Below are 15,630 nucleotides of genomic sequence, written 5' to 3' on the forward strand. Positions count from 1 at the left end.
GGTCTGTGGGCCATGCAGGAGGCTGAGGGGCAGGATGTCGTTTGCGAGCCTGTCAGCAAGTTCAGTTCTCCAGAGCTTTTGCTTACAGCCAGTTTGAGATCGCAGGGTTACACGAGCTGTTGGCCGACTGAAGTCCATGGCACTACCTGTACTTATGATGGCAATTACTTGTCTGCCAGTGTAAAAAAAACCATCTTGCAATTATGCTGCCTTCTGGTAGCACCAACCCCCTTCGAACTTCACGTGAGACTCCAAAGAACACACCAACCCGATGCATGTTTCATATACATATTTATATATATTTCATGTACAAAGTTACATTCTGAACCCCATGGATTCAATAATAGAAATAAATACTGAAATAACTACACTGCTATATGAGCTTTTCTGCTCACAGAAAAGAAGCCTCAAGTTTTAAACAGACAGCAAGTTTAACGCTGTAGGATCCATCTCGGATTACAGAGGCAAGTAAAATTCAGCGTAAAGTGTCCAACAGACAAAACTTTCAAAAATTACAGACCATAAAATGTTTAAAATATATGTTTAAAAGATTGAGAAATGTGCATCAACAAAATTAATAAAGGAAACTTAATCTTGTTAGAGGGCGGGAGAGACATTTAGTGTATAGAAAAATGCTTTGAGGTGCAACATAGGTTGTTACAATATGGCATAACCCTGTTAGAAAAACATTTGATTTCCCTAAAGAACCGTATTTGAGTTTACCATGTCTTGCTTTAGAGAGCAGGGCCTTCACCAGACCCTGGCTCAACAGGGTCACTGACAAGAGTGCTAAGTCAGGTTTAATCCTTTGGTAACTTTTATAATACTCACATGGAAATAAATATTCAGTTACACAGTATTTTAAGAGACACACGTTCTTTAGAACAGTTAGTAGAATAAAACAGATTTAACATTTGTTTGTTACTAAGGCAGCCTATGATAAAGTGTCTATGCTCTGCCAGCTCTATCTGATCCAACGCAGGAAGACCTTTACAAGAAACGGACAATGCAGCAGCTTATACAACGCATTTCACCTTTACCATGCAAACACCCTTACCCAGGCAAGTAATGTGCTGCATATTTTGTGCTCAAAATGTTTCCAAACTATTAACAAGCTGTAGCTATCAAGAGATTAGCTCCTATTTATATGATGCTTAAATCACAGGAGTGTATGCATAAACACATTCTTGAGAGGGATTTGTAGGAGGGTATTGTCATCCCGCTGCCTGGGGTTTTATGGGCTTTATTCTCCATTCAAAGCGACCTTAAGTAGAGTTTATCAATCCCAGGGCACTGTGATGACAATAGGGACCCATTTCATCTACTGTACCTTAGGCCAGGGGATAAAGTTTTTAAGTGAGAAACACAGAGAAGTGCACAAGCCTTTTATCTACACCCGCAGTGGTACATGGTTAACCTAATTTTTTGCATAAAAAAAACCTTCCACTACTGGACAGAAACAATCATTCTCTGAAAAATTTGCAAGAGTTGGCCCACTGGGGTGACCACAATGGCACGGTGGACCAGATACATTTGGCAAGAGACCAGGTACACACTTGCCCGATTGAATCGCTTGGTTTGAGCGCGGTGAAGCCGCTCAGAGAAGACGGCCCATCGCCAAGTCAAACGAAACAAGAACCAAGGAACAGGATTGTGCGCTTTTCTTTCTGAGAACACGAGAATGTGACAATCAACCAGTGAGAAAAAGCTTTGGAGACTCTGGTTTTCCAAAGAGGAAACAAAATAAGAAGGAAGTGGCAGGAGAAGCAATGAAACTGCACCACTCAGTGCCCGTTCTGCACAGCAGTAAAAGTTCAGACAGCATTTTTCTTAGACATCCAATTTCCTAAGTTAATTCAGATGTGGCTTCAGGTTCAGCACACATCTGGGTAAGTTTTAAATAGGTCTTTCAAAGACTGTTTAAGCCAGTTTACTTTTTGCATCTGGTGTTTTGGGGTTTTTTTTTTTTCTTTTATTAGCTCCCAGACTTTATATTTAAGCCAAAGTACTTTAAAAGTGACGTTAAAGATGAATTTGGAAAGCAAATTATGAACAACACGCTCTCATCACTTTTGGCATTCTGAAGAGAAAAATACTACCAAGATACTAGACATCTTTAATAAGGATTTTTACTACATAGTTCATGTCCTAGATACATATTTACGAGAGGAACAGCTGTGTACAAAATATGTCGCTTAAAAAGTATTTATACATATAAATCTAACCAATAGACCTGAATGGAGTTTTCTGGTTTATCAGCTATGATATGCATTTGAAAAAGCTGCCTAAATATATATTTACACAATAGACCTCAGCTAAATGTGTTCATTTAAAAAATTAAGAAAATATATAAACACATGTTTGCCTGATAGACCAGAACTGCTCCTATTGCATAAAAATGTTTAGGCAGTTTTAAAAAAGAGTTTCTATATTTACTCCTCTGAAACTGTTCAGTTCTCTCACGTAATCGAGTTACTAAATTTCTCTGCTAATCTGAAGAGAACAGTCCCAGCCTTTCGGGGGGTAAATGTTGGATGTTTATTAAAACCCCTCAAAACTTTTACTTTCCAGAGACTAAATGAAAGAGCAAATCTGGGTACAGAAATGATGAAGTGTTTAACTTAGGGTCTGATACTAATGTAGGCAATTCAATGTAAAAGGAAGACAGTCTTCAACTCACGCTTATGGTTAAAAAAATAGATGGTGAGTAGACAGAATGTCAGCCTAGTATTAAAGTCTCCTGACTTTCATCAATTTATTCAATCTTAGTGTTACCTGCTAACATTGTTGCTAAGCTTTTATTTACTAAACTGGGGTAAGCAGCTACAAAAAATACATTTTGTACCTAATTGTCTGGCACTAAAGTTCCTTTTTACAATCTCACTTGGGCAGAATGCATTTTTCCTGTACACTCTCAGTCTTTTCTCGTGCTCTATTCGAGGTCTCTAACCTTCACACACATAGTGCCTCATGAGTTTGACCAGCTAGGCAGAGAAGATCATTCTAGTGCTTAGGATGTAAGGAGTTAAGACATGAAAAGAACAAAACATATCCCCTGCTCAAGAATTTTACAGTTTTTTCAAATTTAAATCATCCTAAGAATACCCTTTGGAATCAAATTTCTTCCATGTCAGGGAAATGGAAAAACACTATGCTCAAAATTGCTCATTACTGAGGGCAGCAGTTCTCAAACTTTGAGGTTCAATAGTGAAAACATGTAATTTTATTTAAATATTGTCATCTTAGTTCCTATACAATCCCCTCTTCTTCCCCCCTCCCCCCCATTCAGATGAACGCAACAAATTAAACGGTATACACTATGCCAGCAAGATTTTCCAGGTTTGAAAACAACAGCTGAAATTTACAGTTTGCTTTAGCCCTCACTGAGTATTTGGATGAGTCTTAATAATCCATCTTAGAATTCGTCAATTTTGTAACACCCTGGGAGTAACTTTGCTGTTTTACTCAATGCATTATACAGTGAAATGAAGCTCAGTTGTAATAAAGCTGAACTCAAGTGAGACTACCAAAGAAGTGAACTACATTAGATTGCTGTGGTACAGTAAAACTAATGTCTCAGTTGCTTACTATGGTGTGCACACCAGTTTTGAGAAAGATCTGATTTCATTATACTGTTCCATGTAACACGGGTGCAGTAAAACAGCACAAGCTAATTCCTGTATAGTTCAAGGTATGACAGATTTGCAATATAAAGTTAAACAGCAAAGAAATGCTTCAACATCGTGTAGTGAAACAGGTTTCACAAAATAAAAAAACATGCAGAAGCTTTTTTTTTTTTCCTTTTTTTTTTTTTCTTTTTCTGTTTTTTTGAAGGTCTCCAGCTGCATCCTACAGGCTCACTCACTGCCACACATTACTTGCCACACTATCAAGTGACTCCTCTCAGCTTTGGCTACGGAAGGTTCAAGTTGTAGAGCTTCTCCAAGGAGTTCAGATTCTCCACCTTCATCACCTGAAAAAACAGCAGCTTTGGTTCAGGCAGACAACAAAACCCAATATTAACACCAAACACAGCAAGCCAGGTGACATCTGGGTTTGCAGGAAGACACCACCAGTGACAGTAGCTCACGTGAAAGCACACTTTGAAGTTGTGAATATATATATGTTACAAAGACTGTTGCATAATTATTTCCAAGTCAACTATTCCCATGGTCATATTTTTCAGTTCTAACCCCCAACTAACCATAGTTTGAGTATAAATATTCTACATGGTTCCTTCCTTGCAGCTCTTGGAAATGGAGGAAGAAACTCCTAATTCGCAAATCCACAGCCCCTCCCAGGCAGGAATGGAGCTGGTTTTGCTATGAGCAGAGACAGCACAAACACAAAAGCCACCTAGAGCGCTCTGGAAAGAGCAGCAGGTTGAGAACAAGTGAGACAAGGTATATGATGAGCCTTAACCCCCTCTCTCCTCCTGCTCTACTTACCCTAGCTTGTCACAACTCCACACACACTAGCACAACACAGCCTTAAGCTCATTCCCTGTAACTGCTCTTCATGAGCAGAGCAGTTTTGTCTAAACTCTTGACGTGAGCTGACTTGGATCAGAGGTGACAGTCTAACCACTAAACAACCCTGCACACAGACAGTAATGAACATCAGTGTCCAGGCAGTCTAGTGGCACAGAAGAGCATCAGCTTAATCAGACAAAATAGGAACAGACCTACAACTTCAGGAAGGTTGCAAGTCACAGTTTGGCTGGTTTTCTGGTTACACAGCTTTGGAAGTCTGAAGAATCTGAACACTGAATAGCCTGAACTTGCTCTTGAGCCAGGTTGCTGCACCAACATAGCTACAGTACTGACACTTCAGTTAGTGGCTTTGCATCATACCACAAGGACAGCAAAACACACCTTTGGTATGTGGCCATACCAGCTTGCTTGGAATACACACAGAGGTTTTAATACTCACTACAGCGTGGCACAGAACTGCCTCACGTCCTTCCTGCCTCCACTGGGGTTACAAGCAGGAACTGGTTTCTCATTGACTGGTGGGATGACAGAATTTGGGCTGGCCTTCACAGGTTTGTCTTTGTAGTGGTTTGGGGGTGTGAGTGTGTTTGTTTTTTTGAAAGTCACTACAGATTTAGAGAAAAGGTCAAAATAAACTCTAGCAGTTGCAGCTCCTTCTATGCCCCTTTTTGTCAAAGTTTCCAGCTGCAGATCCCAAGCACAGGACCACAACCATTCTCCTTTTGTTATAATGCCCCAAAAGCTTCAATTAACAAAAAAAAAAGTGTTTGTACAAGAAAATCTTTTATGGGCTGAGATCATGGAGAATTGCTAGCTGAGAAAAGCAGTGATCAAAGTACAAAGGCCACACAAAGACAGCAGTGAGCCAGTTGTGCACTTTTCACTCAGAAATGAATAAATTTAGTTTGAGTGTTCTTCATGTAATACATGACTTCTACAGTCAGTCTGCATATTTAAGTAACTGAGGACATGTTGTCCAGCAGTTGAGGCAGAAGACTAACCTGTCAAAGTAAGACTGAAAGCACAAACAATAAGGTTGAACACGGCTCCACAGCAGAGCTTCCAATAAACCTTTTTACAGTCATCCTGGAGGTCATGGTTTGCTGGGTGGAGGAGAAGCAGCTGCAGAAGTGTGCGTGTGTGTGTGAGAATAAAGATACTTCTATCCTCACATTTGCTTAGTCAGTCAGTAAATGCTCTGTACCACACACATACACTCTGCAATCACAATGGAAGTTATTATACAGTTAATGACCTTCCGTAACGAAGAGGCTACAGCTGACTTCAAGGTCAGTTTTCTTACCCATTCTGAAGTCAATATATCCTTCTCCGCCACTTATGACCAACATGGATTTTAAGGGACTCTGGTTGAAGGACTCTTGGGCTGGTTTGTCAGCTGTTAGCTCTGTTCCACCACTACTCTGTGGGCAAACAACCTGACCTGGATTGAAAACAGAATACGTTTTTATGTGATATCTCACAGAATAATACCCCCTATATTTAATCATAGGATGACATACTTAATGTCTAATGATAGACTTAACTTTGATCCTAGTAACTCCTCAGCAAGGGACAGGAAGCTAGCTTTGCTCTGATTTCATCTCTCTAAAGAGAGGCAGAATCCGTTCAGGTCAGTTCAATGGAAGTCAGAGAAATATTTGACAGCACAAGCATGTGGATCTAGAGACTTACATTGAAACAGTCCTGACAACCTTCCAATGCACAACTGAAATGACTCAGTGTCACCCATTAAGTGAACTTCTGCCATTTACTTCCAGCACACAAGGTGTGTAAAAGCACTGACAAGGTACTCAGCCAGGACTGCAGCTTCTAGGAAACCCTTAGCTTTTGCAACTGATAGTTTATCCTTTGGGGGCTTCTCCCTTAGTAGCTCATCCTACCTGCAGGATGTCAGGCCCTTAAATGGGAGCTTCCCTCAATTAGACTGCCTTCTTAATAGGCGAGTACTCAGTGAGTGATGCAGTTTCTTCCCCAGAAGCAAAACACTTCTTTCTTTGTGACCAAACTGTTTCCCCCCCACCATGAAACAACTGTGCACTTAGAAATCAGACAACTCCTGCAAAGAGAACATAGTAAATTGCTTCTGAACATACAGCTTCAAACACTTGCTATCTTTGTCTGAACGCTACGTTTAACTAAGCGAATGAGGACAAACCCAAAGCTTCACGTGAAGAATGGCAATAAACCCTCACCAGGTACTGCAACAAAGAACTTCACAGCGTCACGGTGCCCGTGGAAGCAGAGCTGAGCATGTGCCATGGAACAATAAGGTATGAACGTCCCTGGAGTCACTTTGTCACTGTTCTCATCACCATAGACACGGATCACGCTCCCCGGACGGTTCCCAGAGCCTGCTGCTGCTTTATTAGCTGTGGAAAAAAAAGAGGAGGAGTGTTTTCTACTTGAAGATACAAATTACAGAAGTGGTTATTTGTTAAGAAACCTTATGGTACCATCTAAAAGCTAAAGCCAACTTAGATAAAAATGAAACAGGAGGGCAGCAATGCCAATTCAAGACAGAGCTGGAAAGAAAAAAGATTGCATGCTTCGTTATTTTAAGTACATCAGAAAATGGAGCAGGATTCTTATTAGTCTAGCATAAACACCAGATTTTAATATCCTACTTTTGGAAGAAAATAATTTGTGAAAGACTGTATCTTTCACAGAAAACAAGGACCTCTAATGTGTTTCAGTATGAGCAAATTCAATGTACTTAAACATATAATTAAAGACAGTTCCATTCCAACTAATCATAGGGTATCCCCTTGCCAGCAAAAATTCTCTAAAAATAGCCCTCTGCGGGCATGAAGGAGCTACCCTATTATAATTCTGTGTCTAGTTTTTATGGAGAAGTTTTAAAATCCATTAAAACAGAGAAGTACTCATGCTAGACATACAAGCCATCTCCATTCCAGAGACTATCAAAGTAGTGAAAGAAACAGTGATTTGTAACAAGACAGTAAATGATGTGGATTAATGACAAAGTTATAGGATATGGTATCACATTGGCTGGAAGAAAAACAAAGTCTGTATGAAAGTTCAGCTGCAACACAGGATGATATACTAAACTGCTGAGCAGATTGGTGGCCATTTAGCAAACATAAAACTGCTGCAATGCAGTAACTGCAAGTGGAAAAACATTTAGGAACATACAAAGGGTCAATCTATAAAGAGTGGGAAACAGCCTCAAAGTGGCTATTAGAAGCCTGAAAATAGATTTTGTCGTTCAGGATCTGCACTTACCCCTCAGCCCCAGTAAACGTCCCTGGTGGAGGATTACAGCTACAGTGAGAAAGGAGGAAAGGGGAAATGGATAGGTATGACAGTAGAGGAGAAGGATTAATGAGAACCCACCACTCTTGTATTTTGGTTTTTTGATAAGGTAGAGCTTAAAAAATTTTAGCTCCTCAAACTAGTAAATATCAAATTACAGAAGATTCAATAAAAAGTCACAAAAACCAGCACCTCGTTAGAAAAGTTCCAGTACAAAATGGACAAGGAAAGCACTGCCACTTCCACAGGCTTTATCATGATAAAATTTATTATTATTAGCAATGTTTCCCCTTTCTCTCTTTCCTTGGCAGGAGGCCACCAAAATAATATAAACAGAACAACTCAAATCCTCAAGTGCCCTTGTGAAATATCATCTGCAGATCTGGAAGATGCCGTGCTACTGGGACACAGGGAGCTGGAGATAGTCAATTGCTTATGTAAGGATGTGACTACTTTTGAAAGCCATGACTATTGGTAAGGAGGGTTCTCAAACCCACTATCAGGCTACCCACAGTCGTTCTGATTCACAAACAGCTAAGAAAACTGAAGTTCAATGGAATAGCTTTACTAGGGAGGATTTCATGTTCACTACTGTTTTCAAACAAACTCCTCTGGCAACATTAAGTTAAGCTTGATGCAAATTAAGAGCTATAATTTTTGAAAGCATGATTTAAACTATTACAAACTCATGAGAGGAAGGCTGTCCTTCCTTAGTACACTCATGCAATGCAAAAAAACACATTTACTGAATGCATGGACAATGTAATGGGACAGTATGAGAAGCGATGTATGTATGTATGTGCTGTTCAACAAAGCAGGTACAACATGAAGAGGTTTTTCTCCCCTCAGACTGTACTACTTGTTATATAACAAGGGCACAATTAGGACTATCAAAGTAGTACACCTTATTTTCTGAAACTTCTGGCCATGTCAGTCTCAAGCATAAGTGTGTGTGTGGGGGTTGTACTTCTAAATACAATCACTTGACAGAGATTCTTCATGAGCTTGACCTATTTAATATTTGGTTTGCCCTTGAACTGGACAGTTCTCCCAAGGCTCAACTGCCCAGGTCAGAGTGCTCTCCCCTCCCACACCCAAGTAGTTTCAGCCTACGACAAGAGTTTGAGCTCTGTTATTACACAGATACTTGGATTTACATTATTGTAATTTTACCTACAAGTTAGTGCCCTATTTGTAGAACGTGTTTACAACTCCTGGAACTTTTGAACATGTCCTTTAAGCACTTGGTACTATAGCTGCTCCAATCCTTTATACCAGCTTTGTGATGAATTCTCCAGAACTAAAGCCAACTGAATTGCATTAGCAACAATACCAACTCGCTCAAACACACACTACTTTGGTGATCATATGGCAATCAAAAATAACATGAATTAGAAAACTAAAACAATCTCTTACAAGCAACAAACTTCCATAAACCCAGCTGATGCTCATAACATCTCTAAGGCTACAAAGTCTCTCTTTTACTCAAGCCATAGCAACTCTGCCCAAACTGAAGGGCAGGAGATTCGGTAGATGAGCTTTTTTGCTCAGAGTAATTGTAACCACACACAGATTAGATGCTAATTACCACACAGGCCCAACCTGCTACACACCTGAAAGACTCAGAGTGGGCAGTAAAGCTTTCTTTTTATTAGCAAGCATCTGAATGGTGTTTAATACTCTCTTTTTGTGTCTACAGCATATTGCACAGTGCTATTCATTTATATTTTACTTACTTTCTGTTAATGGAATGGAGATGATGACACCATTTCCTGTTCCTACCCATAAACGATTACAAGACACCATAAGAGCTGTGATTCTCACAAATGAGAATCCCAGTTTACCAGTACCTAAAAACAAAAGATGCTTTTCATCAAAAATTATGAGCAAGAATAAGTTCAGTTCCATAACAGAGAATCTTAACTCCAACTCCCAAACCAAGCAGACAACTAATTCCCTCCCACTTCAACCAGAAACAAGGTAGAGGAGTACATTTAAAAGTTGTAAAGATAACTTAAAAAGCTAAAAAACTCTTAAAAAAAACCCCATGTTAAGTTGTGAACCTATACTGAAAAAGACTAACATGAACTGTGAGAGCAGAAAAGGTGCAACAGATTCATAATTGCTGCACAATAAGATTTTTGGGGCTTACATCATCAGGGCAGCTTTTCAAGAAAAAAACCTAGTGAGTTTACAGATCTAAGGTAATGGTTTCTCATCCACTAACATCAGCACTATGAGGGGAGCAGACAGCAGCCAACCAGATGCAATGGCACAGTAGTTACATGTGAAGGATTTCCCATGGCCTGATTACCTGTATCTCATGTTACATAGATGGTCAAACTGCTCTTATATGAAGATTATAACAAAATAAATAGGAATGCTTATTAGCATCTATAGCAACAAAAACTTGCTATTTTGCATCTGTATTTTCTTGAAAGAGGCAATTTTTCCATGTAATGGATTCTTCCCACTCTTAAATTTTAAGAGAGGCCTCAGCTCCAGCTCAGTAAGAGGAATATTCTAGTGTCTCTATTGATTCCTGCACAACCCAACCACCATTTTCCTTGTTAGTTCTGAGATGTAAAGCACAGCTTAGAAATCAGGTAGGTTCAGACTGCATCAAAAGACTTATTGTCCTCATGACACTTGACAGACTAACTTAGACTTCTACTTCCAGATTCAAGTTTTCACAGACAGGATTTGACTAACCTTCCACCCACCCTTCCCTTTAGCTTACATTCAGAATTCCCTGAACCCTAACAGGAAAAGAAAGCTCCAGACAGCAAGAGGTATAAGAATGCAGCTGTGTGTCAACTTACCTAGCATTTTGCTTACATAAGGTTCAATATCCACATCTTGTAGATGCTGATACGTGTGCGCATGATAGAGACGCAGGGTGGAGTCCAAACGAATAGACACCCACACCCCGTCACCCACCCATGCCAGCTGTCTCACTTGGCTTTCTCTTCTTGGGTGTGCATCAAATGACTTCTACAAAAGATTGGATTTTAAATTAGAAGATGAAACAAGGGAAAGAGTAAGACAGACTTCCCTGTTACTCTCAAGCAAGTTGCTGGTACTGACAGTTAAGCCATCTATGACCCTCTGATTTGCAAGATCACAAGCAGATAACAGTGTTTACTTCAGCTACAATTAGCGTGGGATGCTGGTAAAGCAGTAGCAAAAGCACTGATTTCCTTCCCTGGAGGGTGATCTCAAAGCCATAGTTTCCTATCCTATTCCATTTACATCCACTACCCCAGCACTCTGCTGCTGTCCCCATTTTAACACAGGGTCTTTCCAGTACGAGGTCCTCCTGTCACACCACAGATACATATGCTGCAAGTGTCTTTCTTCCTGGCTCTGTCCAGCCTTGCTCCAGCATACCAACCAAACCCACCCTGGCAAAATACACACTATCTATCCACCAGCAAAACAATTCATGCCCTGTCGCATGACTTCATTCCTGCTTTCCCTGTATTTACAGATTATTAACTGAGTGCCTGGTATTTTCAGAAGAGCTGAGCAGTCATCCTCAAAAGGTCTGGCTCATGTCTCAGGCCAATTAGCAGAAGCTGGTTATTAGTACTGCTAATGGCTTTCAGAAACCTTCCTGTACTTGAGGGTAGTCAGACACATGTACAACGCTGCAGAAACACCAGTGTACACACCTTACACATAGCTACTCTATAACTGGATGAAGAGGACATTCAAGATTAGAATTTAAGAGCCTCTAAAGTATGCAAACAGGGATTATAAAGAAGGTTCCAAGCAGGTGGGCCACATGAGGCATGCATGTAGACCATGTCCTTGGCACTAGCCTTACAATCTCTGCACAAGGGCACTCTTCAGTTGGAAGTGGAGAACTAACACCCCAAAATTTAGTTTTAAGAAGTAAGAACTGTCTCATCATGGCTCAACATCTTCCAAAACAATTAAACATCTTAAAATGTAATAGTATTTCTCAAGAAAAGTTTGCTTGGCTGCTTGTATCTGTACTGATGAACAAACAGGTGTGCTCTAGCATGGTGTGCACTGAGCACGGGCATGAGATGTGATTAAAACATAACAATTACTTTAAACATGATTTTAACTTGCCTCTATTTTCATGGCCTTTGGTTGAACAACATAGATTTTGTTCCTGTAGCCACACCAGACTTTGTCATGTACCACTGTCATGCACCTTATTGAATGATGTGGCCGGCCCAGGTCTAAGAGGTGATAATTCGTCAAGTCCCACTGACCATCTGTTTTTTAAAAAAAAGAAAAAAAAAAAGAAGAGAAATAATAAAGCACAGGGTCCTAGGAGTTTAAAAATAGCTTATGAGCACAAGCAAATATATTAACAGTCTACATTTTTAAAAATAGCACTGAAATAATCTGGATAAGTCACTACAAATTTATGGCTCGGCTCCTCATTTTAAAAAGGCAACTAATTATCTGAACAACCAACATCCCCAACCTCCTTTGTGTTTATATATGATTGTACACTGACTCATGTCTAACACACATGAAAACATTTACCTGGTGCTAAACACTTTACTTCGTTAGGCATCAGTCTACATTACAAGCGACTACCCACACATTGCTAAGCACTTGCTGCTTGACCAGTCATAGGTATGTGGGCCAGTGCACAAGGGTTATTAAAATATCCTTCAGGACCTTAACAGCTGCACCTGAAATCCACTAAAAAACATACTAAATTGTTGGTCATTCAACACCAAGGAAAATTCTATTGTAGACTGAGCTAAGCTACAGATTATCACTGACATTTACTCAAGATCCTTAAGGATTCTAAGGCACTGGAGTTAGAGTTAAAAATAACAGAACACTAAAAACATAACTTCATCCCAATATCTGCATTAGTGTTGTGCAACCTATTTAATTCTTATAAATACTGATCACAGGGACTTCAACTCCACAAGAAGTTTACACAAGTGAACAGGATGCTGTGGAAATAAGCCAACAGGTAAGTTGCAGTTAGTCAGACCTTCCCCTCCAGGTCCTTATTCTGGAGGCTGAAGAATGGAGCTTGTCCAGGACTGGTTTAGGCAGAAATTCTGAGGGGACACTAACATAATTCTCATTGAAGGACTTGGCCACAGACAATTAACAACACTAATAATGAAACTGAAGAAGATGTGACTACTGAGCATGATGAAAAGCAAGAGATATGACGACGCAAGATTTTATCAACTGGCTTTTCACTACTGAGCTCACACAACCCTTTGTTCTCAGAGGAAAATAAAAACATCCCAGGAATGCATCAGGACAGTGTGAAAATGGCACCTGAGACTGCACCTGAAATACCAGAACAATTTCTTGTTACAACCTGTACAGTGGCCATCAGGGAATACGTTCTCAAAGCACTATTTACAAATGGCACATTTCTCTCCCAAGTCCTGTTACACCTTCACTGGCTTCAAGATCTAATCAAATGCTTACCAACTCCTCGGTGAAATATTGCTAGTGTTCCATCAGCTAGTGCAACTAATACTATTCCTTTTACATGTCTGGGAAGAGAAAGGAGGCACAAGAACACACACTGTTAGTCTGCATTTCTCCAAATGCCAGTTTAAAGTAAGGTAGAAACATTTTGTTTTTCAGCATATTTTTTACATTCAACACCAGCTTCAAACGTTGCTATCTACAATGCCAGAAGAAGACATCAAGGCTAACAACCTGTAACTGTTTTCAGTATCCAGCTACAGCTCATCATTTAAGCTCTAGTATTTTCCACAGAGACTACTAATGCACTACTAGGCCTTTTCTTTTTTCCCAAACTATTTCCATGGCCCCTCAAAAGACACACATGCATTTATGGCAACTGACATTCCCAGTATCTGAGGACAAAATATAAAACTACTTCACAATATTTTAATAAGCATTCATTATGATTTAGATGACATTCTTTCAGGACTTACACAATACTGAGAATAGAATCTTTAAGTTTAATGGCATGAACGCATTTCCTCCACTGGCCCACTGACGAATGAACATACAGGCTGCAAAGACAAATCAGGAAGGGTTAAAAGCACTAAGAACTGTCTGCCAGACAGGAAAAAGCCAAAGTAAAATCCCTGTAACCGAAATCCATAATCAAAGGGGAAACCCACAATCAAAAGGAAAAGAGTTTTGGGTGGAAGATGAAATCTTATGTATAGACTGAAAAAAACGAACTACATGGGCTGGCAGAATGTTTTTTTTCAGAGGCCTGAAATCACAACCCACTCCTCTGCAGGTATCTGTGGTAAAAAGGGAAACAGATTTTTCTAGTGAAATAAAATAGACAGTCATGACTATCAGACCACAACAATTTGGCTACAAAAAACCCTGAACTAACACTTTTCTGCAGAAAAAAAATCTGTCAAAAAGAGCTTGCTCATCATCTACAGTATTTTCTTTGAATTCTGTTAACACCTAAACATAGCAAAGCATACAAAGTTTAGGCTCTCGAGGTGTTCTTGCACTTAATCTTGACTTAAGACAGTTATCAGGCCTGTGGGCACAAGACTAAAGTTTAAAATAATTTTTCCAAATATATTTAACAAGATGAGCGTTTTCTTACCATCCATTCTGTGCTCCAAGCCACATTGTTGGTAAAAGGCTACTCATTTTCTGTGCTTCTTCTCTCACTAGATCTTGCTCATTTGGCAAAACTGCAACATCTTTATATAACTCTGATTCAGTGCTAAAAAAACCAAATCAACAGTTAAAACACACTGAATAAAGTGCACAGATGACTCAGATGATAAACTACACATTTACTTCATTGCTGCTAGTGTCTACACTGGCTCCTGAAGTACATAAGGTATTTAAAAAAAAACCCCAAACAATAACTGTGTATGAAAGCATGACACAAAGAAACTCACTGTTATTGAGGTTTTCAAATGGCCATTTACTTACACAAGAAAATTTAGGTTCCATTCAAGCCTGTCAGTACTGCTGATATCTCACTGGAATGATGGAAGAGTCATAACACCAGAGGCAAGAGAAGTACTTATAAAAAAGTCATATGATACTTTTGTGCCTGTATGCAGTGCCCAAAGATTTCTAAAGATCTGAAACACTCATTACTGTCAAGCTGCTTCTCCACTCCTGTAACTAATCTGATTGTGTTCTGAGAAATGAAACATCCACCTGAACAGCCAGGTGATTGGGAAAAAGGAGTGTAAATTTTATTTATAAAATCAAACTGAGAATGTAAAGGGGCATCTCTAGATCAGTGCCACTGTCTTGGTTTCAGCACAGGGCTTATTTTCTTCCTAGCAGTGTTGTGCCGTGTTTTGGATTTGGGATGAGCATAATGTTGGTAACACACTGATGTTTTCTGTTGGGGTCAAGCAGTGAAGTGAAGGACTTCTCAGCTTCTCATGCTGCCCTGCCAATAAGAAGGCTGGTGGTGCACAAGAAGTTGGGAGGGGGCACAGCCAGAACAGCTGACCCCAAATGGCCAAGGGGATATTCCATACCATATGATGTTATGTTCCATATATAACTGTGGGTTGGCCAGGACACAGGGCAGCTCAGGAACTGGTTGAGCATCAATTTTGGGTGGCAAGATACTGTACTGTTCATCACTTAATAAAAGTGATAAAAATATATAGAACACTATATACAGTCCTATTAAACTGCCTTTATCACAGCCACAAGTCTGGGTGGTTTTTTTCCCCTTTTCTAGTCTCTCCTCCACCCCACTGAGGGAGGAGTTAGCAATTGGCTATGTGGTTGTTTTAGCTGCCAGCCTGGTTAAACCACAACATTCCCGTTAAGTCCGTGGGAGGGCTTAGTGCCAACCTGGTAGACACTCCCTATGCCACACTCTGGAGGTGTCTGAACT

The 15,630-nt window shown here is 39.9% G+C and overlaps 1 protein-coding gene across 2 annotated transcripts in view; it reads right to left on the reverse strand.

Moving 5' to 3' along the window:
* Positions 1-278: 278 nt before the first annotated feature.
* SPAG9 (sperm associated antigen 9) overlaps positions 279-15,630 on the reverse strand; it is a gene marked incomplete at its 5' end in the record, with an annotated part of 64,506 nt that continues 49,154 nt past the window's right edge. The window contains 10 exons of one of the 2 annotated variants that reach the window (XM_084273620.1): positions 279-3,973; positions 5,797-5,934; positions 6,707-6,883; positions 7,758-7,796; positions 9,524-9,637; positions 10,610-10,781; positions 11,889-12,037; positions 13,236-13,303; positions 13,715-13,795; positions 14,359-14,481. In XM_084273620.1, the coding sequence (XP_084129746.1) occupies positions 3,858-3,973; positions 5,797-5,934; positions 6,707-6,883; positions 7,758-7,796; positions 9,524-9,637; positions 10,610-10,781; positions 11,889-12,037; positions 13,236-13,303; positions 13,715-13,795; positions 14,359-14,481 (1,177 nt within the window). In that variant the 3' untranslated portion in view covers positions 279-3,857. The remainder of the gene's footprint in view (positions 3,974-5,796; positions 5,935-6,706; positions 6,884-7,757; positions 7,797-9,523; positions 9,638-10,609; positions 10,782-11,888; positions 12,038-13,235; positions 13,304-13,714; positions 13,796-14,358; positions 14,482-15,630) is intronic. The other variant, XM_084273621.1, reaches the window with a different exon arrangement.

Source organism: Gallinula chloropus (genome assembly GCF_964237585.1).
Source record: "Gallinula chloropus genome assembly, chromosome: 20".
Lineage (NCBI taxonomy): Eukaryota > Metazoa > Chordata > Aves > Gruiformes > Rallidae > Gallinula > Gallinula chloropus.